This window comes from Hyaloscypha bicolor (assembly GCF_002865645.1).
Source record: "Hyaloscypha bicolor E unplaced genomic scaffold K444scaffold_52, whole genome shotgun sequence".
In the NCBI taxonomy this organism is placed as follows: Eukaryota; Fungi; Ascomycota; class Leotiomycetes; order Helotiales; family Hyaloscyphaceae; genus Hyaloscypha; species Hyaloscypha bicolor.
In genome coordinates this window covers 454,952-476,469 of record NW_020194554.1, presented here as the reverse complement: position 1 = coordinate 476,469, position 21,518 = coordinate 454,952, and the positions used below count along the sequence as shown (strand labels likewise).

General features: G+C 46.5%; 8 protein-coding genes across 8 annotated transcripts; 5 read left to right on the top strand and 3 right to left on the bottom strand.

The window, feature by feature from the left end:
- Positions 1-5,648: 5,648 nt before the first annotated feature.
- Positions 5,649-7,333, bottom strand: K444DRAFT_523435 (MFS general substrate transporter; the record flags this gene model as incomplete). The annotated part of the gene is made up of 2 exons (XM_024874289.1): positions 5,649-6,227; positions 6,362-7,333. 2 exons carry the CDS (start codon positions 7,331-7,333, stop codon positions 5,649-5,651), a joined length of 1,551 nt encoding a protein of 516 aa, XP_024740087.1.
- Positions 7,334-8,207: 874 nt separating this feature from the next.
- On the top strand, positions 8,208-9,354 carry K444DRAFT_626923 (Clavaminate synthase-like protein; the record flags this gene model as incomplete). The annotated part of the gene is made up of 2 exons (XM_024882734.1): positions 8,208-8,591; positions 8,647-9,354. 2 exons carry the CDS (start codon positions 8,208-8,210, stop codon positions 9,352-9,354), a joined length of 1,092 nt encoding a protein of 363 aa, XP_024740086.1.
- A 538-nt stretch (positions 9,355-9,892) lies between these two features.
- On the bottom strand, positions 9,893-10,188 carry K444DRAFT_483633 (cytochrome b5; the record flags this gene model as incomplete). The annotated part of the gene is made up of 2 exons (XM_024873053.1): positions 9,893-9,960; positions 10,062-10,188. Coding segments are annotated over 2 exons (195 nt in total), but the record flags the coding sequence as incomplete, so codon positions are not given.
- A 295-nt stretch (positions 10,189-10,483) lies between these two features.
- On the bottom strand, positions 10,484-12,424 carry K444DRAFT_329551 (uncharacterized protein). Its single transcript, XM_024871944.1, has 5 exons — positions 12,345-12,424; positions 11,762-12,212; positions 11,288-11,712; positions 11,095-11,219; positions 10,484-11,032 (listed from the first exon to the last, which is right to left on the bottom strand). The coding sequence occupies exons 2-5, from the start codon at positions 12,148-12,150 to the stop codon at positions 10,571-10,573; spliced, it is 1,401 nt and encodes a 466-aa protein (XP_024740084.1). The 5' UTR covers positions 12,151-12,212; positions 12,345-12,424; the 3' UTR covers positions 10,484-10,570.
- Positions 12,425-13,219: 795 nt separating this feature from the next.
- Positions 13,220-13,972, top strand: K444DRAFT_471899 (uncharacterized protein; the record flags this gene model as incomplete). The annotated part of the gene is made up of 1 exon (XM_024872889.1): positions 13,220-13,972. A coding segment is annotated over one exon (753 nt), but the record flags the coding sequence as incomplete, so codon positions are not given.
- An 899-nt stretch (positions 13,973-14,871) lies between these two features.
- Positions 14,872-15,480, top strand: K444DRAFT_626919 (uncharacterized protein; the record flags this gene model as incomplete). Its single annotated transcript, XM_024882733.1, has 2 exons — positions 14,872-14,969; positions 15,021-15,480. The coding sequence occupies 2 exons, from the start codon at positions 14,872-14,874 to the stop codon at positions 15,478-15,480; spliced, it is 558 nt and encodes a 185-aa protein (XP_024740082.1).
- Positions 15,481-16,712: 1,232 nt separating this feature from the next.
- Positions 16,713-17,276, top strand: K444DRAFT_626918 (uncharacterized protein; the record flags this gene model as incomplete). Its single annotated transcript, XM_024882732.1, has 1 exon — positions 16,713-17,276. One exon carries the CDS (start codon positions 16,713-16,715, stop codon positions 17,274-17,276), a length of 564 nt encoding a protein of 187 aa, XP_024740081.1.
- Positions 17,277-18,268: 992 nt separating this feature from the next.
- Positions 18,269-19,822, top strand: K444DRAFT_329539 (uncharacterized protein). The gene is made up of 4 exons (XM_024871943.1): positions 18,269-19,131; positions 19,192-19,253; positions 19,318-19,368; positions 19,423-19,822. The coding sequence occupies exons 1-4, from the start codon at positions 18,343-18,345 to the stop codon at positions 19,703-19,705; spliced, it is 1,185 nt and encodes a 394-aa protein (XP_024740080.1). The 5' UTR covers positions 18,269-18,342; the 3' UTR covers positions 19,706-19,822.
- The last annotated feature ends 1,696 nt before the right edge of the window (positions 19,823-21,518 follow it).

Here is a 21,518-nt window from a genome sequence, read left to right as displayed (position 1 = left end):
AAACCCGATAAGAAAAATCAGATGAGTTGCGGTGAAGGTTGAAGATCTGAACGTGCGCGGTTTCACGTCAAAATGTTTCAAGTGGCGCAAGCATGCTGCCGCCGCGGATTGCGCAACAATCACGACACCCAGATCTTCCTCATCGAGGTGGTGATTCGTTATTGCGTAATACTTGGCTCGTTTATAAATAAGTTGCTATTACGATTGGTGGGGGAGGGAGAATGAGGTTGGAGGAGGGAGCAGTGCCTCCTAAAGGAAGATCGTCAGCGGGCTGTGATGAGATAGACGGTTCGGGATGTGGGCGAGATGAATGAGCTCAGCGCTGACGGGCTGCAGATATTTCATCTGTATGACTGCCGATCTTATCGTACAATAAACCAATGTTGGGCATCAAGCCGCGATGATCCCCAAGACTCAGTGGTTAAAGAGCAAAATCTGATCCCAAGTGAAAGGGCGTGAGACTACAGTATCTTCTCCAGTTCTCACTCACTTATTTAAAAATAGACTTGACTCATTTTTTGCCTCCTCATTTTTAAGCATACTTACGTTGATCCCATAGTGTGGAGTGGCGGGCTATGCATGCGGCTCCCTCTGACAAGTTTGTCATTCGGAATTCAAACCCCTGCATTGACACAATCCACACTAATTTCCATCCCGTCAAAACGCTTTGGCAGAACCAATATTCGCAAGTTACAGAAACTAAGTTTTTGTCAATCTTCTATTCGCTGTCATTTCTGCCAATTCATGAAACTCGCTTCTTGAACACCGATACTCGGGGGGCTTTCTGGGGGACGCGAAAGTCTCAAGACCAGTTCGGCAGGGCTACAACTACGATCACCTTTGAGAGCGAAGGCTGACTGGCTCATATCTCTGGGTGCTCGTCCCGTTCTAGGTACCCCCAAGCTGAGATATGCTATTCTTGGGTTGGATGGGTCCGGGACCAGATCTCTATATTGTTTTGTGAGATTCACTGGGTAGACCGTAGTGGTCTTTCGATGAAACTTCTTCGAGCGAAAAATACCCGACATTCCCAAATTTTTCATAAATAGTCCAATGGTAAGTCTCTAGTTTAGGAATTGATCTCGCAAATGCGAATATTGTGGAGGCTGTAAGATGTGGATGTGTGCTTTCCAAATCTCAAGACCTGGCCTGTGACACAACGCACACTTCAAATTTCGGTTTCGTTAAAATTATCTCCAAGAACCAATACGAGCAAGCTGTGGATGAAATTTGTTGTCCGTATCTTTATTTGCTGTTAAAACTGTCAAGTTTGTCACCTAGACCTATAGCCATTGGGTTGCGAGTATTATATGGTGGATTCTGAGAGGAAGTCTGGACAGATGAACCACGAAAGGTACACAGTGAAAGCCCGGATTTCAGTCGAACGGCCAGGCATATGGGAAAGCTGCGTCAAATAATCGAAAGCCCTTTCTTTGGGATATCACCTGTTTGAGCCCAATTGGTTCAAATATGTTTTACCCCACCCCAATCAAGTTCCACAATGCGGTCAAATCAAGCTCCCCATGCCAGGGTAGTTGCTTCCTATTGTTCCTTCAGTCGCAATTTTCTTTGTTGCTTTGCCGAGGGAGTGATAAGAAGTCGGGAGTTTTGAGAATTCACGTCCTCCTGGTGAATATCTTGCGACGATCTCCCGTTTTGAGAAGCAATAATAAAAGACTAGTCTATCATTGTTTCTATATGAGCAAAATTTGGGAACGTCAACAGTTACAACCCTTCGTTGATACGGGTGGAGACATCATGGTGGTGGATCCTGGCAATAGTTTTGCTTCCGCCCATGCACATTCCGCCAAAGTCTTGCGTACAGTACACTCCTTCCCCTGTTCCACATCCAGTGATTTTGTAGAAGATGTTGTGCTGTTGTCATCACCTTCTCTGCTGTCAACTTCCATTTCATGAACGTACAATTACTAGGAATTGGAGCGAAGGGTGGGGTTGAAATCTTGATTTCATGATCAGTAAATCTCCGGACTTGAAGATTCAACACTTCCTGAGTGGGTCTGTGGAATCCAAATTCCAAGCCATGTGCTGCCCATAAGTGTTTCTTTTACCCCAATTGAGAAAATGGAATTGTGCCTCAACTCTTTTAAATACCTGTTTGTATCATGGGACCACAGCCTGTTCTGCGCTTGTCCATTGGCTCAACCTGAATTGGTTTCATGATAATATATCCTCGTAAAGAGAAGAAAACTCCCCAGTAAACAACGAGACTCCTGGCGTGCCTAAAGCGAATTATATATAGAAAGCAAGCGGGCAGAGGAGCTTCAAAACGAAGACAGAATGACAAGTTCTGCACTCGACCGCGAGTGAGTTCGAGTGGGGAGGTTGGGTAACCTGAGCAAGAAATCAGAAGTCTTGCCCTGGCTGTGGAGTATCACTCGATGTTGTTTGTTATTGATCTCTGCTAGATACATGGTTTTGCTATTGTTATTTTTTCTTGCTGTCAGCTCTCAAAACCCGTTGCAAGATACGAGGTTCCTCAACCAGAGGGATTTCCTCAATCAGGTCTCTGTTTCAGAATCACACAGTTCGAGAAGAAACGGAGCCGGGACGGTATCGCCGAGTAAAGGAGAGCTAACTCCAAAGCAGGAATGTCTGGTACAATGGTTGTTGTGTCGTGGGCGATTGAGATTGTTTCTCAAGGTTTTCCCATGTATATAGTGGCGTTCGTGGTGACTCAGAGCTTTGTTGCATACCTTCCTGCTCTACTCGATCTTATTGTGTTGAATGAAACGATCCGCGCGGCCCTGGTTTTGTAACAGGTTAATCCTAGTCGATTTCCCAAGTTGGAAGGCAAAATTTGGTAATTGAATTGATAAGACAAGTGCAGACGATTTAAGGTCATCAAAAGAAAGATTTATGAACTTTCCGTTTTCGGGGAAATACAAGAACAGACGCCGGAAGATCCACCAGCTCCAGTTACCTTGTGGGCAAAGCCCTTAAAGCGTTGCGTGTTTTCTCCTCGCTGGTTCTCTCGTTGCATACTAATGGCAGCTAGCATGACGTGAAAATGCCCAATAGAAGTAGGAAGGTGTAGGGACGACTTTCCAACGGCAGTACGTGGAAGGTAGCAATGAAGTTGTTCAGGTAAGAGACTCTGTCCCGGAAAACCCCTGTAGCTACTCGGGAAACGGTTCCGACGTCAAGTGTCATCATGGCTATATACTGAAAATTTGTGCTGTTAATCTTGCATCTGCTGTCAGCTGACTCGTGCCCCAAAATCGCATTCGTTCTTGGCCTCCTCAGTGGCTAGAGTCATGGTATAAGATCTCGATTCCAAAGCAAAACTCCGAGGCTCTCCGCGGCTCAGTAGCTGCACAATGTAGGTTATCATCCTCCCGTGGTCTATAGAGTTGATTAAGGACCAATTCGGAAGGTTAACTGGCAAGTCCCGCGCTTTTAATATCCCAATTTCTTGTCAAGCAACTCGATTAAGTACTTGAGCTCCAGAAAATTCCCGCTTAAGCCACGGAAAGATATAGTCCACGCCACATTCGAAAGCATTTCTCCGGGCCGCCTCCTGATCTCACTCAAGTGAGCCTCGGCGTTCGAGATAGGCCAACCTATAACCTTCTTGTATTAAAAAGAGACTTGCTTGCCATTCAACTCCAACTGCACTGCATCTAGAGGATCCGGAACCTGCAAACGTGAGCGCTGTTTATGTGAGTTGCCCTCCCGCTCAGCAAAGATACCTCATTTCGAGTACGAAATTTACGAGTCCGTTGCAGGAAAAGCAAAATATTATCCACATCCTATAATAGCCATGAGCCGAAAATTGACAGTAGACGAGACTTGACGGCGGACGAGAACTTGACAGTGAAGTTTCAGGCGCTGCCTTGATAGCTATTAGATCTCTATGAGAAATTAATTTCAAGTCCTGCGGCTATCGTGTCAGGTATTGTGGAAGAGAGGTTGACTCACCTGTGATACGTTGTGTAAATAATTACAAACCCTGTCCAAGCTGAGCTCCTTTCATTGTATTGGCAAGACTAAGGAACACGAAACTTGTTTTCTTGTCAAAAATTTACTTGCCACCCCTGGTTTGCTTTTCTTCTGTTCATGAAGTCAAATGTCTTTGCAATTAAAAACTCTTGTGTCTCGCTCAGTCCATGTCAGAACCCATCCACTCAAGTTAACTTAAGCTCTTGAAACATTTAGAGACATCTCAGCCTCTTGTTTCTATAGAATTCAAAGTATTTTCACGTTTCTTATTCATTTTCCTTGAAATGTGAGACACCTGCACAGGTGGAAAATTATCCAATTCATCGCCAGTCGTGACGATACTGAGGAAAGAGCTATCGCCTGATGTCACGTTGATACCAGGTGTGGCAAGCTTACTTTGTGCCCGTATATATAAGGACCTCACATATCCTTTGAGAGGTATACGAAAGAGTTTCGCTTGAGCAATGCGATAGATTTCAGTTCTGTGGTAAGGGGATGGGGATCTTGGTTTTCCCACCAAGTGGCTGATAAATGCATCTTTGTATGATCCTGAATAATTGCAACTTCCCATATCACTTGCGCTACACTTACTAATGGAAGTGAATTGCTGTCAGGTGCTTGTTTGTTGTCAATCTTCATGAATGCGCCAGGACAAAACACTGTTTTCATGAAGGAGTTACCTGCCGAGGATCCAGACTCGAACCATGTTTGAGCTTCAGATACAGCTTTGAAAGGGGCTTTGACCTTCAACTGAGATGTTGGTTGGTCTTCCCAAATGCGATCTGGCGCGAGTATTTTTGCGCACTGAGGACTGAAAGGTGAGATAGGTGTCAAGGATCTGTTTATATATCTTGGCCACAAGTGGTGGAAGACGTGTAAATACTCCGTGGTAAGAATACTTCCAGGTTCCCACTGATTTCTTCTGTCTCGTTGAAGCAGCTAGTGTCTTTGGCGGGAACAAAAGATATGGGTTCTCCTTGAAGTATATAAGCGAAACTCCTTCGTGGGGCGACTGAAATTATATGGCGCGAAAAGTTCAGTGGCTGGTTGAACTGAGACTAATTCACATGCTGAGAAAAGTTTCTGGGGAAGGAGGGAAAATTATTGGTACGCTAAATTCCTGGTTTCTTACTGGCGGAAGGAGGTGGCTGTGGGGATTTAGGTGTTGAATCAAGTGAAGGCTCACTGAATTTGCTTTAAAAGGACTGTTGTCATTGATCTGCGTACTGTCAATATTCGAACTCTTGTCAATTTCACGATGTTACTGGAATTGTCGAGAAATTTGAGATTAGAAATTGGTCACGAAGGAGAAGAGGTAGGTAAGCAGCAGCCGGTTTCAGAGAACAGCACCAAATGTCTTGTTGATGTCTACAGGGAAATGAAACAAATCGTGATCAGACCACACTAGGAACGTTGCTCACGTGATACCCCTAGTAAACGAGCCCCTGAACCGTCGCTTAGACTCGGTCCAGCCGTGCCTAATACATCAAGACATCGAGGAACGGCTTGCGCGAATGCCACGCCCGAGCCTTTGAAGCTGTTATCAAGCACGTTCTTGGATGGAGTGGCGAAGGAGGTGGGATAGGGTATACATATTCAGGAACCAATGATATATTCGAATACATAAGATCTTACAAAACCCGTTTTCACACCTGGTGACTAGAGACCAGAAACTAGCACCTGACGTACTACAGACCATAAACAAAAGTATACTTCGCATCCGCATACCGAACGTCATTCGAATTCTCATCCTCAATCTCCTCCGGGGTCATCGCAGCGACCTTCTTCGCCTTCCGCTTATTCGCAAACTGCAGCACAAAGCGATACGCCGTATATCCCAGCAAAGAGACCGCAACCAAACCTAACGTGACTGAAAGCGGATAGCGATAGTCTGGACTGTACTTCGCTAGGAACAGCTCACTGCCGATGATGCCCGCAAGATTCCCCCAGCCGTTGATGCCGATGACGACGGTCCGCTTGCCGGGTTCGGGAGTATTGCCTGCAAGCCAGGCTGCCGTTAGAGGGGACGTGATGAATGTGCCTGCGAGCAAGATTACTAAACCTGCGTAACGACCGCCAGTATTTTCGAGTGGGAGGGTGATGGTTAGGATTAGTCCTATCATGACGATACTAAGGGCTACGAGAATGTGGTAGAGACGGTTGCGGAAGTGGTCTGATGACCAAGCGAAGCAGAGGAGGAAGATGGCGCCGATAACATAAGGAGGGACGGTCATAAGATTCGTAGTGGGCCCGGAGTAACCCAAACCCTAACAGTGATGTCAGCATAGGCAAAAGTCTGTCCTTCGCTGTCAGAATGCCTTAAAACCTCACCGCGAGTCGGTAAGAGTTCGTGATTCTTGAAGGAGATCGACAGACGGAAGGGGACATAGGGGGTATTTACCTTAACCACAAGAGGAAAAAATATAGTGAACCCTTGCGGCGGTACACTGGTAAGTATATTGAATGGCAGTACAAACCAAAGTTTCCAGTCCTTGCAGCCCTCAATAATGTCGCGTCGATTGAGCTTTGTGGTCGAATCCAAGTTAGCCGTGGTGTCAATGACCATACGGTTCTCAGCATACGCTCGTTCATTTTCAGTCAAAAACCATGCTGTCCCTGGGCTTTTCGCCAACCAGAACGGCGTCACAAGAGCGATACCAATAGAGCAAGTTCCCTCAATAATAAATAAATACTGCCAACCGTGCAGACTGCCCTCGATTTTAAAGCATCCATACGCAATGATTCCACCAAAAGCTCCAGCGATGGCGTAGCTGCCGTAAAATAGAGCAATACGGAATGCAAGGTCGTACCGGGGATAAAACCGGGACATATAGGTAACAACAGTCGGGTAGAAACCAGATTCAAACACTCCGATTAGAAGCCGGATCGCAATGAGTTGGGACTCAGTCTTGATAAAAGCGTGGCCCAGTGTGAGGACGCCCCATCCTACGCCGATTATGCCCAGCCAGTAAGTTTGCCCAACTTTCTTGCCTATGGATGCCGAAAAGGGTTGCAAAGGGACATAAGTAGCAAAGAACAGAGACGTGGCCGTGTTGATTGCTGAAGCGGGCATGCCCAGGTCGTTGGTAAATCCATCTGTCTGAGCGTTTCCGAGGTTGCTACGGTCAAGACCGTTGAAGAGATAGATGAGAGCACAAAAGGGGACTAGGAATAGGTCGAGCTTGCGATTTAGGTTTCGATGTTGGGCTTTCTCCTCGGCGGTGATGGGGGTATAGCCGCCTTGTCGCGAGCTATCGAGTGTTTGCTGAATCACTTTGGCTTCATTCTCACCCACTGCTTGGACTTCTCTGGCAACTTCTGCAGCTGTCACGCTTTCGAGGTGCGTGATGGCAGCTATTGGTGGTTTCTCCATGATTGGCGAGTCAATCCGACGACAAGCAATATAAGAAAATCTGAAGGACTTTGAGATGCGGCCTGATTTTAATAGGTGTATAGGAGAATGGGAAACTTAAATTCGAGAATTGGGTATCACCCATCACTTAACTAATATTGAAGAGGAGGAGGAGATCATAAAGATGGGGGAATGAGGATAGCCGACGACAAGGACATGATCGACGGGGGTATTCCGAATGGGGGTATCTGACAAAGCTAGCCGATCGAGATATTCCGTCTCAGCAAGCTTTTCTAATGCCCATTGATAGTTAGGAAAGAGGATTGTTGCTGCAGGAACAGTCAAGGAAGGAAACCCGGCCGTTGGTTTTGAAAGGTCGGTTGGTAATCAAAGTGGTTCAGATCAACAAATGAGAATACCCGTCCCCACAGTTCCCCGCACCAGAAAAGTAGTGACAACTCCTTGGCCTGTAAAAGGAGGGAGAACTCGGCTCGAGCGGGCAAATGCCCAGACTTTGCGGGTCGGCTATGTCGGTGGAATTAAGTAGAGTGGGAGTGTCGCTACCATTGGTTCATTGGAGGCTCCTCCCGGCGATCCGACTTCCGTAAAGCTATTTTCCCGTCATCTGGTCTCTCGGCGTGAGACTTCGGTCAAGATTATAGGCGCACCTCTCGTAGACGACGATAACTTTGCACCCTCGACGATTGGTGACACAATCGTTATTCCCGTTGCTGTTCATCGACCACATTCTCCAAAGAATTGCCGAGATTGGAATATAAGAGTATCATCCGGCATTTGAAGATTGTTATTTTCTATCAATTTTCTTCAAATCACACCTCCCAACGTTATATATTTTAGTTATATTTACAGGATACACAAGATTTGTATCATTAGTATGGCATCCACTGCATCATATCCTTCCTCAAGGGCTGGCTCAACCTTACCTCCCTTTCCAGACGACCTCCCAACCGCTCCTCTAGTAACCATCTCCCTTCGGAAACTTGTCGAAAACACTTCCGGCGTTGAACATGAACGCCTCTTCTCAGCTGCTAAAAGCCTTGGCTTCTTCTACTTGGACGTACGAGGCACACCTGAAGGCAAGCACTTACTTCGGCAGGCAGACGATTTGTTTGATCTCATGAATGAGTTCTTTTCCCTACCCGTAGAAGAGAAAGCAAAATATGATTTCGCTGCCAAGAAGAGCTACTTCGGGTACAAAGGGATAGGAAAGGAGGTAGTGGACGGCAAGGGGACGAGAGATAAGAATGAGATCTACAATGTGACCCAACCACTCTAACCTCTGCCACGCTGGCCTAAATATTAACGGTCATTAGATCTCTAAAGACGACCTCCTTTCGGTAACCGATCCTCTTCCCGCTCCGGCAGTAATCACTACGAACCGCCAAACCCTAACTTCCTATATAACCACCAACACCGCGATCCTCACAACACTCTTCGCCTCCCTCTCCACCTCCCTCCAACTCCCATCAGATACCTTCGCCTCACTGCACAGGCCAGCAGCTCCATCCGGCTGCCACGTACGATTCATATCTGCACCACCCCAAGATCCATCCACCCGTTCCAACGCCCTGGGCGAACACACCGATTTCGGCTCGCTCACAATCCTGCTCAACCGCCTCGGTGGGCTTCAAGTCCAGCTCCCCGGGACGGAAGAATGGGTCTATGTCCGCCCCATGCCTGGGTGCGCAATCGTGAATCTCGGAGACGCGATGGTCAAGTTCAGTGGGGGCATCCTGAGGAGTAATTTACATCGGGTGGTAAGTCCGCCTGGCGAGCAAGCGAAGGAAGTCCGGAGGAGCTTGGTGTATTTTTCAAGGCCAGAACATGATGTTGTGTTGACGAGGTTGAGGGGAGGGTTCGTGGATGAGCTGGGCGATGGAGGGGTGGAAGAAGTGGGCGTAAGTGCGAGGGAGTGGCTGGCGAGGAGGCATATTGGGAGGAAGATTGAGTTTTTTGAGGGGAAGGAGAGCTGGGAGGGTTCCATGGGGACGGAGGCTAGGCCGTTGGTGGTTAGCCAGTAGAAGGAGGTACGATTGGTATCTATTGAACATGGCGTGATTTTACGGGACTAATATATAATTTTTAACCGCTTTACCGAACTTGTTGGATTCGAAAACGACGTGACGCAAGCTCCCAGGCTCTATCCTCGACAAGCTACCGGGTCTGAATGCCAAGTTTTCTGCATAATATTCCGCGTTAAGACGCAACTTCAGGCTACAAAATCTTCCATTTAACGTAGGATACAGAGACACAATCAGCGGCAAACCTCAACTCAAGTCTGCTGTGATGTGTAAATGATATGTAGTATGGGCTTTTCAGCTTTTGAAGGATGCCACTTGTGAGACATGGTGGTGGCTAAGATAGATATATTACTCCCTTCTCCCCTGTAAGGCCAACCCCGTCTCCATTTCCTCCCTGCCTCATTGTTGTTATTTTCACTTAAGTTTGATCCCGCAACCTTACACTGGATAATATCTTCCTCCATGCCGATACCTTCTCTTCGCGCCCTTGATCATCTTCTACCCTCCCAATACAGAGCTGCCTATACATGTCTGTCTTCAAAATCTTCTCATTATGCGTTTTCTGGAAAGGCTTCGTGGCATCCTTTCCAGCCAACTTATTCAAGACTTAATATTATATATTAGCGCCCTTCACTCAATTTCAAACAACAGATTCAACTTTAGGGTTCGATTCAAAAGTCGGCGAAAGCGCTCAAAGAAAGACATACTTTTATCTCCACCAGGATGCGTCTTTTGGAAGTCTGTCACATCGTAAATCTCGTCATTGATTATGATCCAGAGGTCTGCAGTGGTATTGTGTGAGGAGACTTCTGCGAGAGAGAATGCTAGTGACATTTTGGCAAAGACCATCGAATCTTAGTGGAGTTGGAAAATGGAATCGAGGCGTAGGTTTTCCAGGAGACGTCTTTTAATACCAATTATGCGGGGACCCGAGTTGCACCGAGGCAATAATATGCTATCATCCGAGTGGGGGTTTCACCGCGCCAACTTTTGCTGTTCTCTTAACCGCTGGAATTTACATATTATTGTCTCACACGTCGTTTCACCAGTTTGGTATTTTTGAATACCTTCCATCTCCCATCAGTTGGAGAATGTTTCCGATATACAAAAGAAACTACTGGGTGTGTTACATGAGTGTCCATCACTTTAAACGAACGTCTTTCAAGTTTCAGCAATATTGATTCCCCCCACTCAGCAGACTCGGCTTCCAGCCAGACTAGAAGAGTGAAGACAATCCAGAAAGAATTGAAGAAGACGGAGTGCTCTTGCCCATCAACTCTCCTAACAGCGAACTTAGACCGTTTGTACCATTCAATGCCGACACTATACTTGAGATTAAGGAATTATTTGACGACAATCCTTGCTGTAAAGTACCAACGAGGATCTTGATCAACGGCACTTCTCCAGTCAGGAAAACCTTATTAAGGATGGCTTCATAATAGGGAATATGGACCCCATTATAGACCGTTGAATTGCCAGAAGCTGATATCACAACGTTGCCTTTAGTTAGAGCACTTGATTCGGCTTGGAGAATGAGTCCTATATGTTGTATTGCGGTTTTGAGGTCGAATGTTGCTCGGATTGGAACGGTGTTGTTGCCTGGGATTAAAGACACGTTCTCGATTCTGCCTTGGCCCATTGTCACGTTGCCTATTATCATGTTCAAGGTAACGTTCCCCTGTGAGCGTTGACATGTCAATTACAATTGGAATTTAAGTGTGAACAATTCAGTGTACGTACTAGTTCGAGGGAGATGACAGTCGGATTCGGTAGAGTGATATTGCCCACTAAATTTGTCCCATCCTGGTCAGGAGGGAAGACAATGGCGACATTGGTGAATTCAAATCCGGCCAAGTTGTTAAATCCTAAATAGAATTCAATTGTTACTACTGTTAAATGGAAATTGCGCTTAGTATCTGCACATGTCTCTTACCAGTTAGTTTCACTTCTTTGTTCAATTTTATTGGTGCCTTCAGAGCACCCAGGTACGCAGTGGTAGCACCACTCGCCGACAAGGTGAACTTCTTATTGGCAACAACACTTTCCAGGAACTCCTCAAAGCGATCTTGATCCAAGATATCAACGGTCTGACGAGTGATGTTGATTTTGGTCTCGCCTTTCAGGTGATACTCGGGGAGGTTCACTTTGACATAGGGATCTGTTGGCCCGCTGTCATTTGTAAAAAGACTCAAGGTGATAGGTTTCAAGTCGACGGTCAATCCAGCTGGAATCTTGAGAGATGAGGACAGGGAGTAAACAACACTACTTGGGGTAGGGTTTATAATGCTCGCTGAGAATATCGGAAGAGAGGCATTGTCCACGAGCCTTTGAGCAATTGCGGGAAAAACCACGAGAAAGCTGCTCTCTAGTTAATAAATTATGAGCATAGATACCTGTGAGAACTTACACAATTGGTAGTAGGATGGCAAGCAATATGACGGTACCGACTGTGTACAGAATCCAGTATCTTCTGTAATGTTGCCGTCGTCTCCTCCAAAATCCCGGCCGCGCAGGTATCTTCTCTGATGAAGATTCTACTGGAGAAAGATTCCTAATGGCACCCACAACATTTTTGGTGTCCCAATACGGTGTTCGAATGTCCTCGATATACTCCACGCTCGGTTTCTCCTTCGATGTTCCGGGTTGATCTCGAGATTCGGAGATGTCTGGGACAGGTTTGCCCTCAGTCCCATTCAGAGGGTCCCCAGTCAACCTTTTGCTCGATATTCCATAATCAGCTTCAAAATCATCCACTGACAATTTCTCACTCTGTTGTTCTGGGTTGACCATTGTCATCAAGTTTGAAAGTTCATACTTCTCGAAATGGCGAGGCGGATGAGGAAAACAGAAGAAGGTGTCTGTTGTTGCCTTGTCAAACATCACCTAAGTACGGAGAAATTCTCATTTGCACAGCACTATCTTTTCCATAGCATCCATAACCTCCAATCTCCTATGGGATGAAGAGACTGGTTTCCCGTCTGGTGACTCACCTTTCTGCAGGACTCTCACATGTTATGGGAGGCAGTGGGCTCGGCTTGCAACCCCAAAAGACGATCGGGGTCGAATTTCTAACTTGATGGCTCTTGTTTTCCATTCTCAGCTTGATGCGGAGTGAAAAGTGCTAATGTTACCCCACTTTGCAGTACCCCACCTCCACGTTTCACCCCTACCCCGCCACAGCCTTGGCATCGTCCCTGAAGTGACTCGCCTATTTTTTCAGGAAAAGTGGCGGAATGCCGACTCGAATAGTCCGAGTCAGTTTTACTTCTTAAATTCGTAAACGAAAACGGGCAAGACAACCAATTACCTGTTCGCTGTTTCCTCCTCTCGTTATTTCCAAACTTCAGCAAACGCCCCTCAACGAGGTCATTCACATGCTACAGGGTCTTGAATCAGCAGTTGGCCTCCATTCATTGGAAAACAGCAGGAATTCCACATGCTTGAAAGTGTTTATCGTTTCATGTTCAAGTCAAGTGCCTATGATTCAGTGTTAGCTCATTTGGTTGTCTTGTTCGTGGCATCTAGCGCAAGAATCACAATAACTGGGAAGTCTGTTCAGGCATCAACATTATTCAGATTTTCTATTCATTGTATATAGCTGCCACGCAACTCTCTGAATTCCCCTTTGTAAACAAATGGCAGAAGAAGATTTCGCAAAACTCTATTTGGTCTTTCCATTATACAATTAGTTCAAGAAATCCAACAGTCCAACAAAACTAGTATGTGTTCCCACGCAAGCATGGCTGCTTTGAAGTCAGAGATGGAAAATCACCAGCCTTCCAATATGTCCGAGAAACTTTCGGAGAAATCAAACGAACCATCAGTCATTCCTTCCTCAGAGCTTGAGTGCCTTCAACCCGGTTACAATCCAAAGAACCTCCAGAGGATTTTGCGCGAGGGAATCCTTCTTGCGACAGGTGGGACTGCAATCTTGTTGCAGATGGCCCACCCAGGCGTTGCCCAAGGTGTCGACGAGCACAGCAACTTTGCCTACCGTCCCAGCGATAGGCTTCGCACCACGATGACTTTCATGTACTGCATGGCATGGGGCACAATAGAGGAGAAACGTACGATTCTTGAGATGGTCCACAGAGCCCATGCTCCCGTCAACGGGCCAGGATACAACGCAAATGATCCGCATCTTCAACTCTGGGTTGCCTCTACATTGTTTGTCTGTGGGGTCCATATGCATCAGCTCATTTTCGGACAAATGGACCCTGCTGCGGAGGACACACTTTATCAAGAATACTCTGTCATGGCAACATCGCTACGGGTACCACCGGAATTGTGGCCAGAGAACCGCCAAGCATTCTGGAAGTACTGGGACGAGAACATCAAGGCGCTGCCTATCAGCTCACATGCAAAGAATGTGTCAAACGACTTGCTTTACAACAAAGCGGGTCCATGGTGGTTGAGAATCAATCTACCTATCGTTCGCTTGGTGACTGCAGAGCAACTTCCACCCAGGTTGAGAGACGAATATGGGCTCAAGGCACATCATAAGCGGTACAAGGCCGCTCTTGGGATCACACGGCCTATTTACCGCCTTCTGCCGGTATCACTTCGTCAATATCCGGTGAGGTACTATTTGAAGGATATGAGGAAGCGAATGGACAAGATGAAATTGGAGGGGAAGATATGAATTTGAATGGACTTGATTGTAAGAGTTCTACAGTTCATTACGACTTTGATGTTATTGTTTTTTTAACCGAAGGTAGACAGGGCCTGATAAACTGACGACGGCTTTTAGTAAATCCAGTTGCGGATGACTCTGATGGGTGGGAGAAGTTTAGGATTTGATTTTGTGACTGCCAAATTGTACAAACCTGATGTTAAATTTATGAATGCCATATAACACTCTTATCCTGATATTTCAAATTTTCAAAGAAATCATTTCGCTACTCTGAATATGTCTTTTGACCTATTGCTTCCTCTAATAAGACAATTCACAATGCCTACTGTGGTGGCACACTTCAATGCTTCAGAAACTTCGGCCTTAATCGTGTTTTTATGGCTAGTAAACCACTCGTTCTACATTAATGCATAAATAATTTGGAACACACGGCCCGAACATGCACTTCAAGACTACTCGAAGGAGTGTGGGTGAGCTGGTTGTAAGTCAACGAGGACCTGCGTCTCACAGGGGTTACACTACCGCAAGCATAGGTCTTGGCTCCATCCGTTGACATTCCGAACTGACACGAAAGAAATTCCACAAATTCGGTATCACATGCATATGTAAGAATTTCCTGCAGGCACAAAGTATCTCTTCTTGGTGCTGCACTCCGCTCTCCACTACTACCCCGCATTCCCGCGTTTTGACAGAATCCTTGCTTTCTGGCTGTCCGAATTCAAAGCATGCTCACATAGTGCTAAAAGTTCCTGGCACACCTGACATAAGATTGCCACAAGGCTCTACCTTGGCACCTTCACATCGAGAAGAATTCTGTTCTGACTTAAAGTCATCAGTTTTTTGTTTTACTTCTTCAACTAGCAGACAATTCAACTGCTGTCGAGATGTTTTTGAGCGCTCCATTGTTGCTGATTTTCTCAATCTTCAATCTGGCCAATGCACAGACTACATCTTTCGATATCGCCTCAGCATTAAGCGCAGCGTAAGTTTGTCAATCTCCCTTTCAAACCTCGAATCTCAAGCGTCCAAATAGATCCGCCCTCAAATCCAAGTACGGTACCGCAACAGCAATAACCACCTACTCCTTCGCGATCCCCGGCGGAAACCTTCCTCAACCACCGCCCTCCCTCATCGGGCCCATAATCACGGGGGTTCCCGTCTCCGTTCTCGTAGAGCTCGCACAACCTGCTCTGCGAAGCTCCATCGCCAGCGAGTTCAAGGCCGGCCACACACCGCAGTGGTATGAGACTTTACCCACGGCGGTCAAAAGCTACATTGAAAGTCTGCAGTCGTTTGTTGCGAATGGACAGTATGACCCCAGTGCTACGCAGCCGAGATATTCGTTCCCGGTTCCGACATCAACTGCTACGGTGGGGAATAATAATAAGGTCACGACTACGAAGTCCAAAGCTGCATCTCCGAGAGCTACAGGAGAGGTTGCATTGGGGTTTTCTGCTGCAGTAGGGCTCTTGGCTCTTGCGATAGCTCTTTGACCTGGATGTATCCATATTGCTTATACCGCCGGTGAGGGATCGGCGGGGGGATTGGACAGTGGAGGATTCCTCAATCATTGTTTTCTCGCGGTGGTGGGAAAATAAACACCAACTTGCTTGAAGATTTAATCCAAGAAAAATAGCTGTACCTTAAGTTTAAAGATGTAGTTTGAAAACTCAATATAAACTTTTGGCATACTTAGTTATTATGCCGCAGCCCTTCGCCCTCGATCCAAAGCCCAGTGAACTTTTCCAAAACCTCGCAGTCAATTTTTTTACAGCCTCGCGCTAGGCTATGACATCAATTAAAATGCTGACAATATCCTCTCGTATTCCTGGGGACTTGACAGGGGTGGGTTGCTCTGCCGTCAGGGGTTTTTTCAGGGGTTTCTCGCTTAACCTGCCGAGTCAACAAAACTGACTCGACGGCGTATAGAGGCTGAACAATAGTCATGTAGCACGCAATCGCTCCTTGTGATCCAAACAGCAGATAAACGGCACAAGCACATGTAATAGCCAATAAAAAATCGTCTTTTACTGAAACCTTGGAACTTATACGAAAATTCTACGACCGTTGGCGGGCTTGGCACAGGGAGTAATTCATTTCGCATGTTGTGCCTCGACTACAAGTTGAGAACCCACACAAGATGTTACCGTGCTGCTTCACGCATATGCGAAGCAGAGTTTAATTTGATCGGCACTATTGATTACCGGAAAAGAAACCTACTAGTTCAACAAGCAGAAGAGTGAAAAGGAATGCAGGGAATATTTGGGCCTTGGCCTTCTTTTTCAGATTTCATGACACGAGACTTCTGCTCTCATCGGACTCTTTGCTCACTGCCAAAGCCCTTGATCGGTGAACTGAGTCAACCAATCTGAATCGGCTTCGTATTCCATCATGATCATATCCCGTTCCTGCCCATGTTTGTGTAAAAGATCTGCTTCCATAGCTCCACCTGCCAGACGATACGGTTAGAAGTCCGAGTCAACTTACCAGCCTCTCCTTCAAGCAATGAACTACTTGCCTCGCATATGTACACTTATGGGAATGCTGGGTTACCCCGCACGGTAGCAATCTGGGGAAGCTAGGGTGAGCTTCAACCCTTAATTTTGATATAAACAGAGCAGTTCGTCAACCCATTTATGCAGCAGCAGTACCTTCTCCGTGAATTCCATTTTCACTTGAATCGTTTTAAATTTATCATTCAATCTTGATACTTCGCAGTACCACCATGCGTCTCTCCAATATACTTCCAGCGGCAGTGGTGGCAGCATTAACCTTGCCAGCAATGATCATGGCAAACCCCTCCCCGGCCGCCAGTATCATCGACGCTCGAGAGCTGCCCGACATCGAGCTCCGCTCACTCCACGAGCTTTTCGAACGTCAAGCAGTAAACACAACAGGATTGATCGGCCTCTTGACTTCCCTCACTCAATCACTAGCCGGAATCGAACAACTGCTCTCTCCAACTGGCATATCAAGCATCAATGAGGTTGTAACTGATCTCGCGACCTTGCTCAAGGCCCCAACGACAGACCAGACCAAGTCTCTGCTTGGCACAGTCAGCGATCTTCTTGGTGGCCCCGAAGTCTCGCAACTCATCAAAGGACTGCCGGCGATTTTGTCTTCAGTCAGCGGACTGTTGACTCCAGCCCTGGTCACCAATGTCACGGACATTCTTGCTGGTGCCCATGATCTTTTGACTCCGACGTTCGTGTCTCAGACCACGGGGCTGATTAATGATGTTGCACCTGTATGGTTTCCCTTCTTCCGACCTCGAGGAAAGTGTAGCTGACATTTTGTGAAGCTGGTCAATGCTATCTCGCAGGTCATTTCGGCGTTGCTTTCGGCTATTCTTTAGGACCGCCTGCTATATATTTGAGGAAATACTTGGGAGAAGGGGGAAGTTGAGGCAGAGGACGACTGGTTGGAGAGAGCCTATAAAATAAAGAACCTTTCGTGCAGAACGAGCTGAAATATTTATAATATAATTTGCAATTCACCTGAATTAGATGGCAAAGCAGTAAGATCTGCATGAGCTTTATAACGAGGCCAGGAATGATTCGGCCCTGGCTTGCGCGAAGAAAGAACAGAATTGAGGCTGAAACTGGTTCTCCGTGACAGAAAAACACTTGATCTGCCATAGATATCTACTCGTACCTGATATTCATGCCGTAGCATGCACAGGACGTATGTGGCTGCTCTTCTCATCTCCCTCGCGGAGAGGCACGCTGCACGTTTGGGTCGGAAATAGCGAGGAAGATTAGGGCAACTTTTAACGGGCTCCCTATATCCGTTGTGCTGCCAAAGCGCCAGGGTTTGTCTACCGATTTTGTCCTCCCTTTTAAACCTCAATAATTCGCCACACAATTATATAATATTCAGAAACCAAGAGTTCATAGGGGATATCCTCTTAAGCTATAAGAATACAAAGTTTGTTTTTATTTTCATAAAGGTTTAGCTACGTAGTCTAGATTGGCAATGTGAGACTTTCAATGTTCCTTTAATTTAAGCGAGACCCGGGCGCCAACGGATAACCCAGACCCTTTACGGATCGTACGACTGCTTCGGCCGGAAGTCTCGTTCCCACTAATGCGGCTGCACAGGGGAGCGGGAGGATGGACGGGAGGGATTCGGGGAAGGTGGCCACGGCTGGGAGCAAGCAACAGCTGCGGGGTAAGTTCCCAATGCTACCCCACATGTACGAGTACTGCACACGGGACCAGCCGAGGTCAATGCACAGGTTTCACTTCTCGACTCTAAGTCCTGCTAATTCCCATCTTCACCGACAAATTCCTGTATTTTAGATCTTGAACTCGACTGACTCTAACAAAAGAATTTCTCTGCCCCAAACCTTGAGAATGCCGGAGACGACAAGAACCAGCATCCGTCGAAAGGCGAAGAATCACGTGCCACCCGATGCTCTCCTTGAGAAAAAGAGAGCAACAGACCGCCAATCTCAGAGAGTGGTCCGTGAGCGAACGAAGAAATACATCGCGCATCTCGAGAATATGGTTGAAGTGCTGCAAAAGAACCAGCAGGATGAACGGCTTCAACTCGTCACAGATCGGTGCAACCGCTTGCTTGAGGAGAACGAACAGCTCAGACGCGCCATCCTCAGCATCAAAAGAGCTGTCCAAGGGGTAGAAGCTGAACAGCCGGATTCAGTAAATAATAAGTTTACTGAGACTCAGAACGCTCTAGCAAGATCAGAGACGAACAATCTGCCCGCTTACACCAGCCTTTCCTTCTCTGATGGCCAGGGCCAATCACCCACCCAGCAAATTTCGACGCCCGCATCCATGCCCATTGCTTTGCCTTTCAGCTCCGTTCCCTCTCTTCCAATTGGATCTTCAGATAGAGTATTCTCCCCTCCCTCTTCTGAGATCGAGGACCCACCACATGTATTCGTCGTCATAAGCAACCTCCTCCGCCAAGCCGAAACATGCATCATCCTCACCATAGATCTGGATAAAGATGTAGATATCGTTATCAGAGCTATTGCACACGGGTGGGCTCATGTCGAGCAACATTGCCAATTGGACCCTGCATGGCAAATACTGCGGCGGATTGACCAAGAGGTGATGTTTTGTTGTGGAGCCGTGGAGCGACTCGCAATACTGCGAGCTGTCAGGTTGAAACTCCTTCAGGTTTGTTTCTTTACTCAAGATACTACTCCAACAGTGATCAGATAGCTCACTATTTCAAAGCATAAAATTAGTGCGAGCGAGCGACAAGTTCAGGCACAGCTTCCTCAATATATGCATTCCAGGTATGCAGATGCAACTCTACCATCGCCGTTTTTCAACTATGTTGACACTTCATGATTTCACTAGACCTCTTCAAGCGGCAATGGACCACTTGAGTCTAATTGATTATTTTGTCTGGTGAATGCCCAACTACCTCTCGTTTCAAGAACGCAACGCATTCTGACTATCCAGGCCTGAGCTGCGAGAATACCTACTCCACAGCCCAAACATCGACCTATCGAACAAGACTGCTGCAACCTTTGCAACGTGCCTTCGATTCCTCTGGCCTTTCGAACTATCTGATGCCTGGATGCGAAATACGGAAACGGGGTTGTATTCCTTCTCGAAGTTGTTTGAGGAGAGTTTGAATGATGTTTCTAGTTGGGCCATGGCGACTGAGTTTTTCGAGTCGTATCCCCATTTGATGGGATATATTCCTTCTTATGACGCGGTAGAGGATAAAACATTCGGCTAGGAGGGCAAGAAAGGTAACCGGACGCCCAGGAACGACGGCAGAGACCATAGGCATTCTTCGATAGGACGAACACTCAATACTGGCACTCAAACTTCGCGTGGACACTGGTCAAATTCGACAAGCGCAAACCTCTCAGCATCAAGATTTTCAAGGTGGTGGGTCCGATTCAGGCTCCGCTGACCAGGAAAAAGTAAAACCGGAAAGAAAAGAAGGATGGCTAAGCGTTGAGGGCCTTCAAAATTGCAGCCGCGGGGTTTGCCTACCGTGCAGGCCAATCAGCAGCAGCGATTCGCTTGCAATAGGGAGGGCTTGCCATGCAGTAGATGCGGGATCTGCTGGACTTCTTGCCAGGGTATTTTGGGTTTGAGTTCTGTACAACTTGGAGACGAACATGAGTCTCGCCCACTCACGTCGCAGTTCATGTAGAGCGCAGAGGAGAAAAGCCATTTCGTTTCCCCGAGAAAAAGATTTTGAGAAATGTCGACCTCGAGGTACAATCCGGCGGAAAATTCTCCCCTGCGAGGAACGAGATCGTTGTCAAATATTTACTTATTGTCAACTTTCTGACCGTCAATCGTATTAAATAAATTATCCTATTCTTGTCAGCATCAAACCTCGTGGCAGTGGAGCCTCGCAATTACCCAACCGGTTTCTGATTCTCTGAGGGTCGGGGGAACTAAAATGAGGGCCTCTCTCCGGTAAACGACTTATGCCATGCCAGGCAAATTTGATGTAGATTGATGAGCTAACGAAACCGGAGGGCCAACGGTTCATGAGTGGTTGCAGCCTCTAGCAGTCTAATTTGAGTCAAGTTTGAGGAGTTGTTCTCTTCGTATACTTTGAGTCAGCTGGAGTTCTATGAGCCAGGATTCTATACTCTGGCAGGCTTCTGTTCCCTTACGCACGCGAGTAGTGTTTAATCGCTAAATTTTCAGGCTCTCATAGTGCCTTAAAAATTTCGACTTTCCTTACCTTCTTTAAATTTTCTTAAATTTTCTAATTATTATATAATAAAAACTTCATATCTTATTAGCTTATAATTTGGCTTTTTATAATATAAAAAAATAATTAAATTATAATAATTCTTTGTATAGTAAATTAAACTTAAAGGAAAACTAGATTTTTTTTGGTATTTCTTTACTCTTTAAACAGAACTAGTATCAATTGAGCTCCAGCTTATCTCTTGCAAGCTAGAGAAACAAAGAGATTGTCCACCCCGTTCTCCTCAAAATCTAGACCTTGAATCTTCCTGCTTTCCACACCACTAATTTTTTTCTCGTCTCAAATTCCCCGATAAAGAACCATCCAAGAAAAGAATTCGCTCATACAAACCCCGTAACCAGCCCAGTCGCAAGCAGCATCGCAATTCCCAATCCCACCACGCCTCCTCCATTTCTCGATGCCCCAGAATTGTATTTCTTCCCCATAGTAATACAATATCCATAAACCCCACTTTTCGTCCCACTGATACACTGCCCCCAAGCAGCTTCTTGGATAGTAGATGAGTTGCAGTACTGCAAACAGCCGTCATTGAACGTCGCGATTGGGACACTAGCGCCGCAACAATGCTCTAGAACGGTGGTTGCGGTGTTGTTGCCGTTTTAGTAGATCACACAGGCTGTTGCGGGTGGGGACGGTTCGGTGAGGAGGAAGGGAGGGGCGGAGATGTTGTTGTATGGGCCGCAGGTGTTGGGAAGGGCGGCCATTGTTTCGTAGTGTGTGTTTGGTGTGATGGAAGGGGAAATTAGTGAGAGGGTTTCAGTTTGGATGTTAGATGAGGTGAAGAGAGTCAAAACAGATTTTTATCGGTTGA

Bases quoted from the DNA above. Each gene is read 5' to 3' on its own strand.
- K444DRAFT_329551 (XM_024871944.1), bottom strand. From the start codon at position 12,150: ATGACAATGGTCAACCCAGAACAACAGAGTGAGAAATTGTCAGTGGAT. The intron at 11,220-11,287 runs GTAAGAGACATG...AATTCTATTTAG, and splicing joins CAAAGAAGTGAAACTAACTG to GATTTAACAACTTGGCCGGA. The intron at 11,033-11,094 runs GTACGTACACTG...CAACGCTCACAG, and splicing joins CTGTCATCTCCCTCGAACTA to GGGAACGTTACCTTGAACAT.
- K444DRAFT_329539 (XM_024871943.1), top strand. From the start codon at position 18,343: ATGCCGGAGACGACAAGAACCAGCATCCGTCGAAAGGCGAAGAATCAC. The intron at 19,132-19,191 runs GTTTGTTTCTTT...ACTATTTCAAAG, and splicing joins TCAGGTTGAAACTCCTTCAG to CATAAAATTAGTGCGAGCGA. The intron at 19,369-19,422 runs GTGAATGCCCAA...CTGACTATCCAG, and splicing joins CTAATTGATTATTTTGTCTG to GCCTGAGCTGCGAGAATACC.